This window comes from Lynx canadensis, chromosome B1 (assembly GCF_007474595.2).
Source record: "Lynx canadensis isolate LIC74 chromosome B1, mLynCan4.pri.v2, whole genome shotgun sequence".
In the NCBI taxonomy this organism is placed as follows: Eukaryota; Metazoa; Chordata; class Mammalia; order Carnivora; family Felidae; genus Lynx; species Lynx canadensis.
This window is the reverse complement of record NC_044306.2, coordinates 22,521,483-22,542,578: the sequence shown is the minus strand read 5'-3', so window position 1 is coordinate 22,542,578 and position 21,096 is coordinate 22,521,483. Positions and strand designations below refer to the sequence as shown.

Sequence of the window (21,096 nt, the reverse complement as noted above, 5' to 3'; positions counted from 1 at the left end):
GTAGAAATAAATGAAATAAAGACCAGAAAATCAATAGAATGTATCAGTGAAACTAAGAGCTGTTTCTTCAAAAAGACACAAAATTGACAAATAGCTAAACCAAGAAAAAAAGACTCAGAAATGAAAGTGAAGACATTACAACTGATACTTCAGAAATACATAGTATAACAGACTTCTATTAATAATTATATGCCAACAAATTACATAACTTAGAAGAAATAGATACATTCTTAGAAACATGACTTGCCAACAGTGTTTCAAGAAGAAATAGAAAAATCTAAACAGATCAAAATTGAGTAAAAATATTCTATCTGTAATCAAAAACCTCCCAATGCAGAAAACCCCAGGACCAAATGGCTTCACTATGGAGAATTGTACCTAACACTTAAGTAAGAATTAACACTGGGGCACCTGGGCGACTCAGTCAGTTAAGCTTCCAGCTTCAGCTCAGGTCATGAACTCACAGTTCGTGAGTTCGAGCCCTACCCTGGGCTCGCTGCTGTCAACACAGAGCCTGTTTTGGATCCTCTGTCTCTTTGCCCTTGTGTGCTCTGTCTCATCAATAAAATTTTTTTAAATAAAAGAATTAACACCAATTCTTCTCAATCTCCAAAAAAAAAAAAAAAAAAATTGAGTAGGGAACACTTCCAAACTCATTCTCTGAGGCCAGCATTACGATGATACAAAACTAGATAAAAGCACCACAAGAAAAGTATACACTAATATCTCTGATGAGTACAGATACAAAATTTCTCAAATTATGAGCAAACCAAATTCACCAACACTTAAAAAGGATTATACATCACAACCAAGTTGGAATTGAAAGCTTTTCCTATAAGATCAGGAAGAAGACAAGGATGCCTGCCAGCATTACTGTTATTTAATAAGCTAGAGCAATGAAGACCAAGAAACAGAGGGCATCTAAATTGGAAAGGAAGAAGTAATATTGTTGCTATTTGTAGACGATATGAACATACGCATGCACACACACACAGACACACACACTTACACTGAGAGAATATCCCAAACTCTCAACTAAAAATCCGTTGTAACTAATTAACAATTTCAGTAAAGTTACAGGTTACAAAATCAACATGCAGAAATCAGGTGCATTTTTTACACTAATGATGAAACATCTGAAAAAGAAAATCCAATTTATAATAACATTAGAAACAAAAAAATTCTTAGGAATAAATTTAACCAAGGAAATGAAACGTCTGTACAACAAAACTCCCAAGACTTTGCTGAAAGAAATCAAAACACAAACAAATGGAAATGCATTCTCTGTTCATGGATCTGAATAATACTATTAAAATACCCATACTCCCCAAAATCATCTACAGATTCAGTGCAATCCTCATCAAAATATAAAGGCTTTTTTTTTTTTACAGAAATGGGAGAAACACTCCTAAAATTTGTACTGAACCACAACAGCCAAAATATCTAAAGCAATCCCAAGGTAAAAGAACAAAACCAGAGGTATCACACAGGTTTCAAACAATACTTCAAAGCTATAGTAATAAAAACAGTATCGTACTGGCACAAAAACAGACACAGAGACCAATGGAACAGAATAGACAGCCCAAAATTAAATTCCTGCATATACGATTTACTGAAATTTGACCGGAGGGCCCAGAACACTCCATGAGGAAAAGAGTCTCTTTAACAAATAGTTTTAAGAAAATGGATAAGCGCATGCAGAAGAATACTAAATCGACACTTTTCCAAAGACAACATGCAAATAGCCAACAGATGCTCAACATCACTCACCATCAGGGAAATGCAGATCAACACCACTATGAGATACTACCTCAATTATGATGGCTGTTGTCAGAATATAGACAACAATGTTGTAGTATGATCAAACTTGCTAAGAGTCTCGAACTAGATTATTTCAACCTTTAAAAAAGGATAATTATGTAATATGATAGAGGTGATAATTATTATTACAATGGCAGTCAAATTACAATATGTAAATATATCACATTAACATGTTGTACACCTTAAATTTACACAATGTCTTATGTCAACATACTAAAAAAACATATTAAGGTTTTATTTTTTAATATGTAAAAAAAACACATTGCATTGTAGTTAAGAGCAAGTAGGCATTGGCTTCGATAGCCTTGGTTTGAATTCTGGCTCCAGTAGTGCCTAACAGTGTCCCGGTTATTAACCCCCGTAAGTTTCATTGTCCTAACTTATAAGTAAGAGTAAAACAATACCCACTTCACAGCACTGTTAAGGGGCTTAATGAGAGAAATCCATGCATAGTGCTTAGCTCAATTGCCTGCACATAGTTGGGGTAAATAAATGTTGGCTATTAGTATTAAATAACCTATATACGTATATACAAGACAACACATGAAAGGAAGAGAGTTTATATGCAACACTTTCATGTCCAGAAAAAGGAAGTGTCCTACAAATTAAGAAAAATACACAGATGAGGAAAAAGACTTATGGGAAAATGAGCAAAAAAAAAAGAAAAAGAAAAAAAAGCAATATACAAAAGATTAAAAAGAGAAATTAGCTTATCAAAAGATACTCAAACTATTAATACAGATTCTCCCTCATCAGTTTGATAAAATCAATAGTTTGGCAATACTATTGGTGAAATATAAGGAAAATACAATATGATTAACCCTTACTTAATTTAAAAATATGTATATGCACTCTCTAGAAAACTCTATGTGTAGACCTTAGAGAAAAATATTGCACATGTACATGTAAAAAGATCTTTGTAGGAATATTTGTAATCGCAAATATTTGGAACAATTTTGCATAAGATAAATACCCAGTAAAATGTGGTTTATGCTTATGAAAATCTTATACATAATTTTCCCTTGCAAACTGAATTTGTGTGAAGTTCAAAAATTCCAATGAGAAGCATGTTGTTTGCTCACATAGTTTTCCCATATCTTAAAAATTTGTAGAGGAAAAATGGTAAAAACGGTATGAAGATCTTTGAATAGGGATATGTTATACTTGTGTAACTATAGTTAACATCCAATTTTTTTGCCTAATAAAACATACTTTTCCTTGAGATTATATCTACATATATGTGTATTTATGTCACATCTATATATGTGCACATGGGTGTTTGTGTATATATAAAATTTTACCCTGAGAAAATTTTTATATATAGCTATACTCTTAATCAAAAATTTTAAGCATTTAATTTTGTAAACCTTATTTTCCTCAGATATAGATTTATGTTATTTTCCCCTTGATTTTATTAATAAAATTTCAGAAGCTATGTAGGAAACGGGGTCCTAAAGTAAGTATTTTATTTATAATATCTACATAAAATCATTTTAAAATGTCATTTCTAATTTGAATATTTGAAAAAAGTATTTTGTTACAGTTAAAATAATCTGAATTTTCTATGAATTTTCAGATCAAATGTGTCTATTTAAATGTGTATATTAAAATTTGTACCTGAATAAAGTAAGGGGTGTTAAAGTGAAATATAAAATAGAAACCACACTTGAGAATTCCCCGGCAGAAAAAATCATTCAAGCCACATAAACACTTTAAGACTAAATGTAGCCCTTTTCATGAGTATAAGCAAACCTTAACTTGGGATATTTCTTGTAAATACCTCTGATAATCATAAAAAAAAACTTATGTCATCATCTTAAAACTGTTTGAGATAATCACTTGTAACCAATCACCTGCCACCTGGAAACCCCCATTATAATAACCAACCACTATTAAAGTCAACAACTTCTTCATTTTACTTTAGAAGCCATTCTGTAACTTCATGTCCCTGAGTTTTATAGTAGTAAGTCCTTGGGGTGCCTGGGTGGCTCAGTCAGTTGAGCATCTGACTTCGGCTCAGGTCATGGTCTCACAGCTCCTAGGTTGGAGCACTGCATTGGGCTCTGTGCTGACAGGTCGGAGCCTGGAGCCTGTTTCAGAGTCTGTGTCTTCCTCTCTCTCTGCCCCTAACCCACTTGCATTCTGTCTCTGTCTCTCTCAAAAATAAATAAACATTAAAAAATTTTAAAAAAAGCATTTATATTAGTAAGTCCTTGAATTTGAGGATTCCCCGTTTAAAAACTGTTCTTATATTCCCAATAAACTTATTAAGTATTCTTTATTGACGTGGTGGTTTAAATTTGGTTATTTCTGGATTTTTGGCAAATGGAACCAGAAAAAGATGAAAGGGAGACCTACTTTAACGCCTTAGGATCTATACAGTCCCAGTAGTTTGCTCCAGGGAGCTAAGTCAAGCAGTAGAAATCCTTACATATGAACAGTTTGGTACAAGCTTTTAATTTTTTCCCATCACTTTATTATTAGCATTGTCCTATGACTCTAGACTTGAGTTTTTTTCCAGTGGATTATCCAAAACATTGTAAGAATAAATCCTTAAGGTGCACAGACTGATAATACTGAAATGTATTTCAATATGCTGGTAATAATGAAATATTGATTCTCTTATGTTACCCTTTTCAGGCCCTCATGACATGACTGAATCTCAAGGAACTCTAGTAATTAACCAAATTTCAGTGTTTTCAAACTATGTATCATGGGTCCCCCCAGATTTAGTGGTAGTATATGGTGTATACGTGTGTTCGGCTTGGTTTGAGAGGGGAGAGGGGAGAGGGGAGTGCTGATACTGCATAGTGCTGATAGTGGCTTTTTCTCTTGTATGCAGTAGGCTTCCAGGCAAGTTTGTTTGGGTTATTGTTTGGTTTTCTCCAGAAAGGGTTTCATAAAGGATTGCTAAATAGAATAAATTGAAAACTATTTGTTGACATATTAGACGAAGGGTTAGTATCCAAAATCTACAAAGAACTTATCAAACTCAGCACCCAAAAGACAAATAATCCAATGAAGAAATGAGCAAAAGGCATGAACAGACACTTTTCGGAAGAAGACATTGAGAGGGCTAACAGACACATGAAAGGATGCTCAACATCTCATCTTCAGGGAAATAGAAATCAAAACCACAATGACATACCACATAACATCTGTCAGAATGGGTAAAATGAACAGCTCAGGAAACAACAGATGTTGGCAAGGATGCGGAGAAAGGGGAACAGTTTTGCATGGCGGGTGGGAATGCAAACTGGTGCAGCCACTCTGGAAAACAGTATGGAGTTCCTCAAAAAATTAAAAATACAACTACTGTATGACCCAGCAATTGCACTACTAGCTATTAACCCAAAGGATACAAAAATGCTGATTTGAAGGGGCACATGCTGCACCCTATCAACAGCAGCACTATCAACAAAAGCCAAATTATGGAGAGTCCAGATGTCCATCGACTGATGAATGGATAAAGAAGATATACATAGAATGAATATTACTGAGTAATAGAATATTACTCAGAAATTAGAAAGAATGAAATCTTGCCATTTACAATATTGATGGAACTAGAGTATATTATACTAAGCAAAATAAGTCAGAGAAAGATAAATATGATTTCACTTGTGGAACTTAAGAAACAAAACAGGTGAACATAGGGGAAGGAAAGGAAAAGTAAGATAAAAAGAGGCAGGCAAACCACAAGAGACTCTTAAGTAGAACAAACTGAGGATTGCTGGAGGAGTGTTGGGTCAGCGAATGGGCCAAATGGGTGATGGGCATCAAGGAGGGCACTTGTTGGGATGAGCCCTGGGCATTATAGCTAAGTGATGAATCACTAAATTCTATTCCTGAAATCATTACTACACTATATGTTAACTAACTTGGATTTTAATAAAATTTAAAAATCAAAAAAAAAAAAAGAAGAAAGAAAACACTGTATAGAGAAGTTATTGTAAGCATAAATGCCTAACTGGAGAAGTCAGGCATCTTTTGTTTACCAGAAATTGGATAATAGGGTCATGAAAGACTCAAATATTTTACAGTTATTAATCAGTACTTTGATCTAATGATTTTGAAAATAGAGTGGAAATATTTACTCTGCAGAATTTTCCTTGACTTCCTCCACTCAATTGCATACACATAGGCAGATAATATTCTTTGAGCTTTCACAGTTTGGAGTAGAAGACATTAGAGACCCTGTACAAGATACTAATGCTGGGTTGTACATTTGTAGCAGTAGAAACGAATACAAGGGAACCTTAGTAAAGTTGAACAAATTGAGGAATTTCTGGGCTAAAATTATTTGCCTCTTCATTTTTTTAATCCATTAGTCATTTGGGCAGAATACATAATAAATATATTTCCAGAATTGATGAGTTCTTAAATCTTAACATTAGTCCATGTCAAAAATGTTTTTTTAACACGGTTAAGAATTTTCTTATAAAGGTAGAAAGCTCCCCTCATTTTCTTAATCTCTGGCTTCTTTCAGTATAGTATGAAAATATTCATCCTGCTGCAAGCAGACATTAGGTACAGAATTTTGTGTTCATTCTTAAAATGTAAATTTCACTAAATTAAGATGCTGCTGAATTTGTTAGTGTGTTTTATTATAATGTGCATGTTTTCTTTTGTAAAATTTGTAATTGAATAACAAAAAATTTCTGAGTGACACAATACCTGATCTTAATAAATGTTTCTTTAAACAAGGTAATCTATGAAACAGCACATTAGTTAGAAGTCAGGCAGAAAAAAACTATGCACACAAGCGCTCGTTGTGAACTGGGGGGGAAATCATGGTAAATACAGTCTAATTTTCCGTGATTGCCGATGAAGTTTGTCCCTGTGACTAGAACTAGTACATCTCTTCATGTATAACATGAAATGGCATAATTGATTATGAGAGCCATATAAATCATATGTGCTAAGAAATTAAAGTCCTGGAACTTAAGAACATTTTGAGTTGAACCTTCAAAATCTCGCCATTTCAGGCAAATACCAAAGAATGGTAATTTTGTGTTGGATAATAAGAATAAGTCCTATCTACCTCTGTGTACAGTTGCAACTTAACGATTCTGGAACAGAACACATTGTGTTCAGATCCAGAAAAATTAATAGATTTTATCCGCATGTATTTCTACTGTTTCCTTGACAACTACTATAGATGCTGCTATTACCATGGGGATGGTTCTTCTAAATGAAGCAGCAACATCCAAGGGAGATGTTGGAAAAAGACGGAGTAAGTCTGTGTTGCTATTTTTGTAGTTTTGCTTTAGTCTTAAGGTTCATTTAAATAAAATGGGAAATGTATAAAAGTCCTTAGAAAACAAATTTCTAAAGAAATGTTCTGATTTAAGTGTTTTTGGAGGGCTTTTCTGTTTTGTATTTGTTTGTTTTTTGGGTTTTGTTTTGTTGTTGTTTTACTTTTTTTTTTTTTTTTTGGATGTGTGTGTACAAATACTTAAAAATATATTTCTTCCAAAATGGGTGTGGGGGATTTTCTGTGGAATTGCATATAAAGGAAAGCTGTTACCCTTGTCAGGGCTACTCGGACCCATGTCTACTGAAGCTGAGTCTCCGCAGTAATGTCCACACTACAGAGTGACATAAAATTCTCTGTTCAGAGTCTTCAGAGACTTTATTGATTAAGGCTGTGTTCCTTTTACCCCAAGGACATTCAAGGACTCTGTTTTCACATGGGTTTTGTACACTGAAATATAATACCTTTCCATTACCTCCAAACCTCTTTTGATCAACATTTGAAAAAGGAGTGATCTGTTGACAGTGTCTCTTCCAGGGTCTTTGCCTTTCCCGTTGGTATTCCAAGATTTACAACTGTACGGATTTCCAGCATTCTGCTTCTAAGCAAGTTAGCTAGGTTTTATCCTTCCTTCCTTCCTTCCTTCCTTCCTTCCTTCCTTCCTTCCTTCCTTCCTTCTTTCTTTCATTTATTTTTTTTATCCTTTGATAGAACTATTCCTTTCAGGGGGTTGTAGAAAAAAAATACATTTTTATGAAGTAATAGATTTTGGCTAGACAAAGGAAGAACATATGAAAAAAATCTACCCTCAGGAGCATAGGTTAGGAACGAAGAGAGGGCCTTAAATTTCCTGCCACAAACCTTTTTACAGTATTATCAGATCCCTATATAATTTTATGATTAAACCCATAATTAAAATTTTTCCCAATACTCTGCATTTCTGGAAACTTTTTACACCCTGAATTTATTTATAGGTATCCAAGAGACACATAATTTATCTTAGTTTAAAATAAAAATCTAGACTTACTTTCTTCTTGTAAGTATCACCTATGGTGACATGTATATAAATAAATCATCGTGATTTCTAAATAGTTGTCTTAAGTGTTAAAATATTTTGGATGTAATTTACAGTTTAGTCTGTCCTTTGTTTTCCCATGATTTACTATTGTAAAGAAACTACTCAAGACTCTAATGCATAAGTAATGTGCAGAATATCATTTTATGATATATCTATCAAACAATATGATGCTCTTGGAAATGACAGATAATGTTTATGTTATTTATTATATGTCCTGTCTTATTAAAGTAGGTAATGGTAAGAAATACATAAATTTTTAATCTTACAACATCTGTGAAGTTTATAAAATCAGTACTTTCAACTTTCCTCTTGGTAGAAATTTTTCTGCATATCACTCCAGCCCCAGCACTGTCAAACTATTTATTCATGTGTAGTTTGAGAGGAAGAGACATGGGAAATATATTTTACAATTATTCCTTTTTGATATATAATAATACAGTGGCTGTGATTGTAATTGCTCGGGTCAGAATGATTGTGTCATAGCATTTTCTCACAAGCCTGTTAACTTGTCTGGGCCGCAGTGGTTCATTCAGTTAATTACTACCTCCTCACTAGTACTCACTGAGTTCCGCTCCCTTCCCTATATACGAGGACTTGACTACTACTATTTTGTTCCACTGCACAGAATTAAGTAAATATTTTGTTTTACTTGATCATGTACTTTGAGCTTCATTGCCCATGGAGCACGACCAGAGTGGCAAAGGGAATAAAAGGGTTTTACTTAGCTTCTAATAATTAGAAAAAAAGAAAAAAAAGCAAGAAAAGAAAGAAAGGATGAAGTGTTTGATAAAAATACCAAACGTGGTGGGGTATGAAATAAAGCATCATGTAATTAATTACGGGTTTAGTAACATTGTTATAAGCAGGGATGTTTTAACATTGTTACATCTAGTGCCTGGTGTCTGTGATAGTTGGATAGTCCACACATTTTTAAAAAGGTGTTTTTTTCATTTTGAGGTATTCAACCAGATTTTTACTTTATCTTCTGCCAATATTCATTTGAAGTTTAACTGCATGAACTTTGTCTGAAATGAAATGTCACAGAGGCTGCAATTGAATGCTTTTAAGCGCTTATGACTTTCAACAATTTGTACTCAGAACTGATTGATATTCCTGTAGAAATGAATGAAAACTGACAGATTTCTAGACCATTTTTTGACAGTATCATACCTTACCTACTGCTTGATTTCCAGGATTGTAATTAAACCTGGTCTCAGACCTGCTAGAAGAATACTTTTAAATGTATTTTATCATTATGGAAGTATATAGAACTGCTAACTTTTCCTTGTTCTCCTGTGCCTTAGTATTTCATTTCTTTACTCCTCTTTCTTTTACAATTATTTCAGATTTTTTTCAATATTTTCTAAGAATTACCTGAAACTAATGAAAGTATACAAGTATTGTGCAAATGTTTGATTCTTAAGACATGCTTAGATTTTTCTTATTAAGAGCTAACTCCAATTTCTACTTATTTATGGCATAGATTTAAGTCAGTTTCAATTTTTTAAAATGTATTTAAGTTTTTCATAATTCTAAACATGTCTGCATTTAATTGGCTCAGATTTTTAACAAGTATTTTAATTTTATGAACATATATTTTACTAATAGAAATAAATTTTGTTTAAATACCCAATATATTTTCATATGTACTCCCATTGCTTATGTTACAGATACTATTACTCTTTTAGAGTAAAATCTTCCTAACCATAACAGAAAGAAAAGAAAACAAAAAAGTATTTTCCCTATTGTCAACTTGCCTGGTTTAAAGTGGTAGGGGAAACCTAGACCACAGCACCTCTTACTGTAATACTGGTCTTCCCTACCTTTGTGAAAACAAACAACTCTTTGACACAATGACCTACAATGTAGGGGGATGTCCCCACTTTGGCTTTCCAGAATCCACATTACTTTGCTCCTGAAGCCTTTATTCTTAACTTTTTGTCCACCAGGATGACTACTTCTAAGTAATAGGCTTTTACCGAAGCAGTAATCTAGTCAATAACCTAAAATAACATTTCCTTGTAAATATTGCATGGCACCTGAAAAAAGTAAAATTATAGTTACTTTTCTGATAATGCAAATGTCTATGCTAATATAGCCAATGCTTTATAATGCAGGGGCTGATAATCATGTTTGTGGTTTTCACATATTTTGTCTTGTTTTGATCCCTCTGGGGCATTTTAGTACTCGTAGGAACTCTCTACGAGAAGAAAACCACCAGAAGACTTAGATCAGTCACTTTTGTTGTTTTCATACCCCAAATAGTCCATTTTCATTGAGAAGAATGTGGAAAATAATGAATACATTGTATTTTGGATTATCTGGTTTGTTGTGCCTGTATGTGCCATGAACTATTAAAATGTAAGTATACTGTTATTAATTGAATGCATTTCAAAAACACGCATTTGGGTTGCATGCGTCTAGACCCTAATAGCATTATCTGTCTCTTTCTAGTAATTTGCCTAGTGGGATTAGGCCTGGTGGTCTTCTTCTTCAGTTTTCTACTTTCAATATTTCGTTCCAAATACCATGGCTATCCTTACAGGTAATATCATTATATTAATGTGTGTGTTTGTGTTTTTAACTAATAAACAGAATTTCCATGGGTAATACATATTTAAAGGCTAACATAAAGTAGCTAACTCATTTGCCAAGTGACTTTAAACTCACTTAAGCAAGTTTTTGAGCACCTACCATGTGTTCAGCTTAGACTTTGCAGAGGAGTTATTAGGCACAGGCCCTGTTCCCAGGCAGGGTATAGTTTCATTTTAGAGATACGTATTACATATGTATTATATATGTACATATAATAAAATGGGTTTAGCTTTGTGGAATTCATCAGAATTTCTCTCTCTTGTTTTGTCTGTCCATCTGATCATTCACATGCAGATTCTCTGGCTTCCTCAGGTTCATATAGGATACATGTTTCCTTCATTTTATTTCTAGCATCTCTCAGAGCTAACAAAATACAGTGTAGGAAAGCAGTATGAACCCGAAAAGACACTAATTTTACATTTGACAGGTGTTATTCCTTTATTAGTCTAGCACATGGATTTATGCTAGTTACCTTAGTTGTGGTAGATCCTGCTTTGGGTTTTGTTTTAATCGCACTGCATCATTTTCCTTTTGAATAAGCTTTTATTTTTTTCTCAGAAATTTTAATCAGCTCTCTTGTGAATGATCATGGTAATAAGCAGATGATACACATCACAAGAGCAAGTTTTGCTAAAAGGACTGCAGAGATTACATGCCAAAGATTTGGACAAATCCTGAGCTAAATCCTAAAAACCTGACAGTCCAGGGGAAAAATATCTATTTGTACAACTAGTTCACTGGAGGAAAAAATAAAGGTGATAGCAGAAGCAAGAGTGACAGAGGTAATAAATGAAAGAATGAAAGAGAGAAATAATCCTAAGAAGAGTAGAAATGTAAGATGTTGATAAGGAAGTAAAAGAAATTTCCTCCCACTGAACTGTTGTGTGTGAGAAGCTTGGTCAGTTATGAACATAACATAGCACCACGTTCTCAAACGGCTTCCATTCCCAGAAGGGTGTGTCTGTGGCACAAGCATTGTAGTACTTGATTTAAAAGAAAAAAAAAATCAACTTGCTTTTCTCAACAACAGCAGTTTGTAAGGAACGAGAGAATGAGATATAGGACACCATCATCAGAGGGAAAGGAAAACATGCACAACATTCCCGAAGGCATGTGCTGGTCTGAGAACTTACGGACGGAAAGACATTCGTGGCTATCCATCTTCACAGAGAGTGAGGCCCTGCGTTTAACCCTGAGGACCAAGGGCTAACTTAATGTACTCATTTGTGGCAGACATACACTGAAGTGGGCTTGCAAAAGAAAAGAAGAATGAGTTCTCATCCAAGACCAGATCCTTGACTTTGAGATGAACTGCAAGGACAAGTACACTTTTTTCCTTTAAAACGAATGAAAAAACTGCCCACTGCTTGCCTACCACGGATAATACCTGTCCTGTGGATAAAACTGTTAAGCTCTCCCTTCGTGAAAATGCACATTTGAACATAACAGCATACACTAATTTAAAAATCACCTTTAGCCAGGGACGTCAGTTCTAGTTCTCCCTTTTAATTACAATGTCTGAGAATTATAACTTTTGTATCCAAAAAATACCACTGATAGTTTAGAGGTAATTCTGAACACAGTTCTGAATTTTTATTAGTTCCTCATAATTTTGAATTCTGTTTAATCTACAGTCTTTCATTTCTTCTGTATGTAGTCATCTTTACGTGTTTTATTTCTGTTTTGACTTCAATCTTAAATGTCACAAAATCTTAAACCTTTACACCCTTCATGATATTTTCTCAGTACTTGACGCTGTTATTTTTGTTGATCTTTCTAACTTTTGAAGGGGATAGGATCTGCATGAAATATTTATCCTGTTTCCTTCAATCTGTCCCACATTTTAGTCTTAAGGGTTTTTTTGTTGTTGTTTTTCTACAGTATCAGTAGGTTTCACACCATCACTAACTCTCCTAGGTTCTCTGTTAGGTTTCAGTAAGCAAACTTCCTGGATTTAAATTCCTGATCTGTTACTGGATGTGTGACCTTGGACAAGTTACTGGACTCTTCTGAACACTGGTTTTCTCATTTGTAAATGGAAAAAAAATTTACATGCTTCATAAGACTCTTGTCAGGATTACATGAGAGAATGCATGTAGATTACTTAACACATTACCGGATACATGGTAAATGCCACATAGTATTAATTACTCAATAACTGTAAGTTGCTAATTATCAGTATTAATTATTCAGTAACTAAGTTGCTAATTATCATTAATTCAGATGTAAATATTTCAAACTCATTTGTATTTAATCTCCTTTCCTAAGCAGGATTTTCTTTACACTGAAGATTACGTAACTGTTTTATATTTGCATGATTCAGTTGAGTGAAGAACAGATTTTCCCTGAACCTTTTGATGAACTTAATTGGACTCCTGAGTCCCTTGAAACTACCAGTGAAATATCAAGATTATTAAGAATTTGGTCTAATTACCATCTGAGCCATGGTTCAGAAAGGAAATTTTATTCCAGGAGTAGCAATGAATTCCTTTTGTATATTAAATAAAGATTAACTTTAGGCTTGTCCCATCTTCAAAGAAAAGCAAAGAGCTAGTAGTGATACACGATAGTCTTCAGTAATGGGTAATTTCCCATTATTTTTCAGGAACATACTTTGACCTACAAAAAATCACTTGATCTTAGCCAAAAGGCCGAGAAGCGATGACCTACAAAAAAAATCAAAAAATTTCCATAAAAGTACTTATGACCCATGTCTCTCGTTTGGTAAAAAACTAAAATGAACCATTCTCTGTTAATTACCACTTCGCTTCCTGTTTATAAAACTCTTTAGAGAGAGAGAGTGGCAGAATGGACAGATAATATTTACAGTCAGAAGAGTGGAGTTCAAGTTTAATGTATATTATAGTGATTGAGAGCTCTAACTCTGCAGTCACACAGATCGGAGTTTGAATCTTAGACCCTCTCTTCACTAACTTTGAGACTTGGAGTTAGTCACTTAAGTTCTTGGTCTCATTTTTCTTCATTTCTAAAATAGTGTTTTAGTTTCTTTATGGGGTTTGGAGACAGGCTCGGTTGTTAGGTTTGTGTCATGTTAACATTAATGCTGTATCGTTTGCCAAGATACTTAACTCTGCTGAATTTCTTTCTTCATTGGTAAACTTGGTAGAACACCTGTCTCAGAATGTTGTGGGGAAAAATTATATAATTCGTAGAGCCTGAAATGTAGGCTTCTCGATAAATATTGCTTCGCCTGCGTCTTACCTTTACAATAACTTCAGCATTTTACCTCATTACATTTGTGTTCAGCATTTTACTTCATTACATTTTTCACTAAGTATTCATACAGAACTGTTTCGTGCATTCAAGTCATTTTCATTCTGTAATACTGTATGGTATTATAGAGAGAAGTCCTTGAAAATACCTTTTTTGTATCTCCAAAGTGCTGTGCACATAGTAGGTGCTCTTCATACTAGTTGAACGTTGAACTCAAAAACATTTTTTATTTATTCATCATCTAAATGCAATAGGAACCGTTAAGATAGAAAAGTAGCGGGGAAAAAAGAGTACTGGTTTGCCACATTGCACAACTCCAGAAGATGGAATTCACATCAAATGACACCCCATGGAGTTGTCAGGGTATTCCACACACCTAAAGGGATGTGTGGTGTGTTGAAAGATAATTATGTCAGAAACCAGAGCTATAAAGATACTTATTGCAAACTCAGATTGATTCTTAGCTGGCTGACATCAAATATTAAAAATCTATTATTAATTAAAATTGCGTATAATGGACATAGAAACTATCTTCTATTGTTTTTTTTAAAAAAATACTTGTATTTCCTGATGTCCTTGGCTATTTTGAGAGATAATTGAGTAAAAAAAAATGGATTTACCTTCAGTAATGGAAAATACACAAATAGCTGGAAATGAGAGCTATTCATATGAATTTTGAGAAAAGTATACTGAATAAGTACAGCAGGGCCAAAAAATCCCAGGGTACAGTATTATAGCAGTATCACATTAATTTCTATATCTTACATGTGGATCTTTCATCTGTAGAGACCATATTAAATATAGCCTTGAGCCGTACAGATATAAAAATAATATCAAAATGGTGTGGTGATCAGCCCAAAATACATGTAACTGCTAAGAATTTCACTGGGATTGTCTTTCTCCTGCTGGGTTCCAGCTTTGAAGAATGACATAAGTAACCAAAGATGTAGAGAGGATTCGGGGAAGAGCTGGAATGCTCTAAAGGCACCATTGTCTGGCCCTTCTCTTGTATAGATAAGGAATACAGTGCTAAATCTTGTAATAATACTGTGCAAATGGAAATTGAATCTTAAGGACTATTTTTTCCATATTGTTGTATTTCATTGTGGTGTATTGGAAAGTGATCTGGACTGAGTGAGAAGATATGATTTGGACCATGGCACTTTAAAACTGTAACCTCAGGCAAGTCTTTTAATCTTCTCTGAGCCTCAGTTTTCCTCATCTTTCAAATAAAGGCCATAATATTTATCTCATGAGTAAGACAAGTTGTAGCAAACTATCGTTTTACAGATGTAAGATAACTTTTAACTGTGAGACCCCACATTCCAGTCGTGGGCTACTGTGCTTAGCGGCTTTACAGACAAGCCCTCAGATACAAATCTCAAGCAATAGACTCTGACCCATGGAATTAACCATCTGACAAGCAGTATATTTTTAAAATACTCCTATATGTGCATACGCACTCCACTCCAAACAAAATATAATTTCATTTAGTTACCTGTGTTTTATTACTTTAAGGAGGAAAGCAGAACCAAAACAAATGACAGAAATATACTGAACTCTGCCTAGGACAGATGTAGTCTCAGCCCTTTTTCAACTAACGAAAATGTCAAGATAATAAAATAAAATACAAGTCTCTGAAATATGTACTAAGATTTTTTAATTTTTTAATGTTTGTTTATTTTCGAGAGAGAGTGTGTGTGTGAGCAGGGAAGGGTCAGAGAGAGAGGGACACACAGAATCCAAAACAGGCTCCAGACTCCTGAGCTGTCAGCACAGAACCCAACACGGGACTCAAACTCACAAATCCTAAGATCATGACCTGAGCTGAAGTTGGATGCTCAACCGACTGAGCCACCCAGGCGCCCCTCTGTACTAAGATTTTTAATCAACATTTGGTAATTTCAGCAGTAAATACTAGGAACCTCTACATAAGGCCAAAATAATTTTTGTAGAAATTTGTTTTGTTCCTTGACGTTTTGTACTGCACATTCCAAGCCCTTCAACCTCAGAACACATGGTTTGAGCAGACACACACACACACAGATAGCTCTCGAGGGTCAGTTCCGTCTTGAAAGTGCAACTTTCTCCACCATCCACCAACCCACTGAAAACAGGAAAAGCATAGGGAGCTCCCATGGCCTAGAAGACTTTGTGCTTCTTCACCTTTCCCCCAACCTTAGTCCACACACTAGCTTTATGTTTTACCCCAGAAATAGTATCCACATTCCTGATCATGTCTAATCATTAATAATCATGTTAGACAAACTGTTACTAAGTTTCTCTGTGTTCAGGCCGTTTAGAGAAGTGGCCTTGGCAGTAGATTTGACCCCTGGTGCCCTGTGCGACCATAGATATAGAAAGGTTTCCATACTCAAAGATCTCTTCCCTTCTCCTAATAAAGTCCTGAATTTCCTTAGGCCTTGTTTTAGATCGTTTCCTTCAGACTTGAAACTTTTTCTGGGTTCAGTAATTTATTATTACAAAGCAAAGAAGCAGGTTAAAGAGGCCTAGCTAACAGCCATAATGTACTTCTCCCTTGCAGTCCCTTAGAACATTTAATATAAAGGTTAAAAAAAAATCTCAAGAATAGGAATCATTGAGTTCCACCAACTACAAGGCCAAACAGGAGTGAAAAATCAAGTAGTGGGCCATCCATGCTGTCTGGAAAGAAGCAAGGCTTTTCCTGTCTTCTATACTTTTTTTTTTTTTTTTTTTCAAAACCAAAATGAAGTGTGAGCAACTGCTGATTGAACACATGAATGATTTCTGTAAGACAGAGTGTCTTGTAATCAGGTCTCCCTGACCTACTTTGAGAATAGGCAGTAAGTATAGTACAGAAGAAAATTGTGTCTACCTGAAGAGCTCAGAGAACTTAACAAGCTCCCAGTTGGACAGAATTCATTCATTTAAGAGCATTGTGTACATGCTGGTTTTTTTTAAACACCAACAAAAGACAGTTTAAGGTAAGTAAAAACAAAATGCATGCCACTGTTTCATCCCTATTTAAATATTTCACAGGAAGAAAAAAGGAATAAACATGCTGTGCATATAATCAGTGTCTCCAGTGACCAAAACCAGAGGTCTCTTCTCGTTCTACAACCCACATAATCATTCTAGCACTTTGGTTGACCAGCTCCTCTTTGAAACGTTTTACCTTGGATTTTGTAACATGATACTTTTACACCTTCCTTTTTCCTTCCCAGTTATTTCCCACTTCCATATGCAAGTCAGATCCTGACCACCTTTCTCCTGAGATCTAGAACCAGACCTGAATACCACATTACCACCTCACCCCCCACACGGCTAAAGGGCAGCCTCCTCTGTGCTCCAAACCTATTTTCTGCTCTTCTCCCCATTTTCCCTAAGACGATGTTCTTCTCACAGTCCTAGAGGAGTCACTCGTCTGGGCCTCCATCACTTTCTGTTCCCACTGCTGCCCTCTTGATACACGTGGGCCTTTTTCAGACTATCCCCTAAGCTTATCTCCCAATGTATAGTCATTATCTTCCATAAGCAATCACTTAGTCTAGAGTAATACAGAATTAAGATATGCACAGATTATGTTGCTTTATCAAAATCCATTAATGGATACTAACAAGAAAGAGGGGAAAAGCTAATACATATTCCTTTACATGATCTAGATAAGCAAAAAGGAAAAAAATATGAAATTTTTCATAATCAACACCTAGGTTATTGATGTCAATTCTTTGGCTTGTTTATCTTTTGAACCTAAGAAGGGATTATACCATCCATATTTTATAAGCTACTTTATCCCTCTCATATACATCATGAATAGATTTTAGTGCCATTAAGTATTCTACAATATGATTTTACTAGCGACATAATAACTCCATTGTATCCATCACCTTAAATTCTTTCAAGTTTGATTCCGTCTGTGTCCTCTATTTCTTCTTATAACACACACAGCCTTCATCATACCCTATGACGTAGTAGTAGACGAGTCAGCACCTATTGCCTGTGACCACATCTGGCCGCCTGGCCATTTTTGTGTGCCACGTCAACTAGGAAGTGTGTTTACAGTTTTAAGTTAAGGGGTGGGGGATATCTTGTGATGTGTGAAAATTATTTAAAATTCAAATTTCAGTATCCGTCAAGAGTTTTATCAGTACACAGCCAGATTCATTTGTTTCTATATCGTCTATGGGCTGTATTTGCACTACAACAGCTTAGTTGAGTGGTTTCAACAGAGACTTCTAGCCCACAGTGTGTATTCACTTTCTGGGCCTTTTACAAAAAGTGTACGGACTCCTCATTTAGACATACTGAATACAACACAATGTTATTGTCATTCTTTGGGACATTTCTGCACTCAGCCCCTTTAGCCTAAGCCACTATCGCTTCATTTAACTTATTCTCAAAGTCAGAGTTTTGCCTTATATGCTTGTTTTTCAATTCCTCTAACACTTTGACTTGCCATCGTATCAAGTATATCACTGTGCTATACTTAATTTTGTCTGGGTCTTACTTTCCTCTGGAAGAGAAATATAATGGCCATGACCTTTAGTCATTACATGTGTTACGACCACCCTTCTATACATGATATTCTCGTATGCGATAGGTGGTCAATAAGTCTTTGCAGAATACTGATTGAGATGGACAATGTTTGGCCCAAATTTGAGACAATAACTACCATTTTAAACAATGTTTCTCTAGAAAAACTTATTTTGAATTTCAGATAATAACCTTGCTACCGACTTTTAGAACCTTGGTTCTCAGCAAGTTAAGGACTACATTTTTATGTAAATAAAATGTGTGCTAGTGTGAGGGAGTAATTAGGAAAGAGCCGGACCTGGAAGGTGTTTTGAGATTTCCATCCCACCCCTTCTTTGTATACACAGTCTCCTCTGCATCAGTGATGTGCTCTAATCAATAATCAAGTTACACAGACTAGAAGGGAATAGTTGCACCCATTTAAGCTAGAAAAAGGGAGAGTTTCTGGGACCTAACTGTGCTGGTTCTACCCGGCTCTCTAATCCTCTCGTGTAGAACTCACCAGCCTGGCCTCCTACTACTACTTGAGTTCGTTGACCATACATACAGTCACTTCAAAGCCGGTCACAGTAGTCAGTGTCTGTCACACACGTGCCGACTACCATGAACTGTGAGGAAAACCATTCATGACAGGGTGGAGGAGAGTCTAGACAGAAGTTGCTGGTGGCACCCAAGGCAGCTGCTCCCTCTCTGAGGAAAGCAGCCACAGCCCTGAAAAATACATTTCAAATAGGAGGCTACTCTGGTTTGCTATTCAACAGTTTTCGTATTACACAAGTATTTAATACCTTTTTACAGTAAGCATTATTGGAAAGATAATATCCAAGCATTATTAGAAACATAAATATATGAGAACTGTTATGCCCTAAAATTACTAGACAGGTAAATGAAAAGAAAAAAAAAAAAAATCTTGTCAGAACTTGATGTGTAAGACTGAGGGACAAGTCCCAAGTGGTGAAATCCATATGAAACATTCATACTGGAATATACGTTGGCTATTTAATATTAATATTCATGTTAATATTGAATGATTACCTAGAGAATAACAGTGTACCCTTCTCTAAGAAGCATTTTAAGCAAACAGTTTTGACAGGCTTCAAGCTGTCCAATGTCTTCAAACACTTGTAAACTTATAACGCTTTTTATGAAAAGGATTTTAACCATAAAAGAACAGGAAGTACTCTGTTAAACTTATCCTTCATTGTAGAACAATAGTATCAGTTCAAGATAAAATATATATTTGTCATTGCACAAAAGAATAAAAACAAAGGATTGTTTTAACAGCTTTTTAGAAGAAATAAGTATTTTAGTTTGGGAAAAATCCCTAGCATGAACCAATAATGTGGTAACTAAGGATTCTTAGTTTATTTTAATATTAAGATACAGAGATCCTTTTATTTTGTAAATTCAACATCTAAAAATGATAGAATCTTTTTTGCTTTTCCAGCTCCCAAAAGTTAGGAAGTATAAGATGATCACAGGGGTCATACTACTGTTTTTGCTCTTATGGTAATGTATTTTTAGCGGTGATAAAAGGTGATCTTTAATGCACCACACCTTGAAATGTTCAGACCACGTTTAGAAAACAAAAACCAACACCCTACAAATCCTCAGTTTTGTTAAAGTTATAATTTTTTCAACTTTACATTTTAAATTGTTTATGATCAAGTTTTCTTTTTATCATTAACCCTCCTTCTTCAGTTAGCTTTAATCTTTAGGGGAAGCTTAAAATGCATGACGGAAAATGCCAGAGTTCCTCTCCAAAGGCCACATCCACGTGCATTGCCATCAGTGTTAAGGATTGTGTGGCCTGAACGGCAGCCGCTGCTGAATGCGCCGGGGACGTTTCCTGCGGACGTTCTTGTTCTCAGAGGGGGTTAGCCTTGCGGTACCTCAGCCAGAACTTGCTAGTTTGAAAACAGAAGCAAGGTCTTGTTGCATCTAGGTATCAGCACATGATGTCCACCCTTTACTAATTCCTCAGAGACAGATATACAGAGTAATTGTTTTAGTTTGCATAGCATGTTTACTTTATAATTTACATTATATAACATTTTAAGTATTTACTGCAGATTTTATGTAAGGTTTTATTTTTTTTAATAGTGTTTACTTTGAGCACATAGTGTCACTAGGTTTGCAAAGTACAAGCTCTAGAAAGAACTCTGGAGATCATCCAAACAAACGTTCTTCTCACTAATGAGGAAACCGAGGTTCAGAAAGACCAAGAAATATATGACGAGGATATTATAAACACCCAAATATTAAACTTACTAAGCTTAGTTTTCCAGCTACATGGCTTTTTAGCTACAGTAACCATTAACTTCATTTTCGTTTTAATGTTTAGTTAAAACGTGGTTTGTCTCTGGTTGTCCTCCAAAGTTGTGTTGTCAAGACAAAAAAACCACCACGTGTTAGAAAAAGGTACAAATCTCAAACAAAGTCAGTCAATGTTCAAACTGACTTACCATTCTACAAGTTCTCTTTCTGTTCATAGATTAAAACTTTGCTTAGGGAAGTTAAAAACAGCGATCTTCTGCTTTCATTTCTGTATGGACAAGCATCCATTTGTGTTTCCTCAGAATCTGATGACACCATTTGC

General features: G+C 35.0%; 1 protein-coding gene across 5 annotated transcripts in view; it reads left to right on the top strand.

Annotated features, from left to right (window-relative positions):
* The window catches only part of TUSC3 (tumor suppressor candidate 3), a 600,786-nt gene that overhangs the window by 576,501 nt on the left and 3,189 nt on the right, over positions 1-21,096 (top strand). For 3 of the 5 annotated variants that reach the window (XM_030312238.1, XM_030312234.1, XM_030312237.1), the window contains 2 exons: positions 6,980-7,054; positions 10,608-10,698. In XM_030312238.1, the coding sequence (XP_030168098.1) occupies positions 6,980-7,054; positions 10,608-10,698 (166 nt within the window). Of the gene's footprint in view, positions 1-6,979; positions 7,055-10,607; positions 10,699-15,103; positions 15,165-21,096 lie in introns of all 5 variants that reach the window. The other 2 variants (XM_030312236.1, XM_030312239.1) reach the window with 2 other exon arrangements.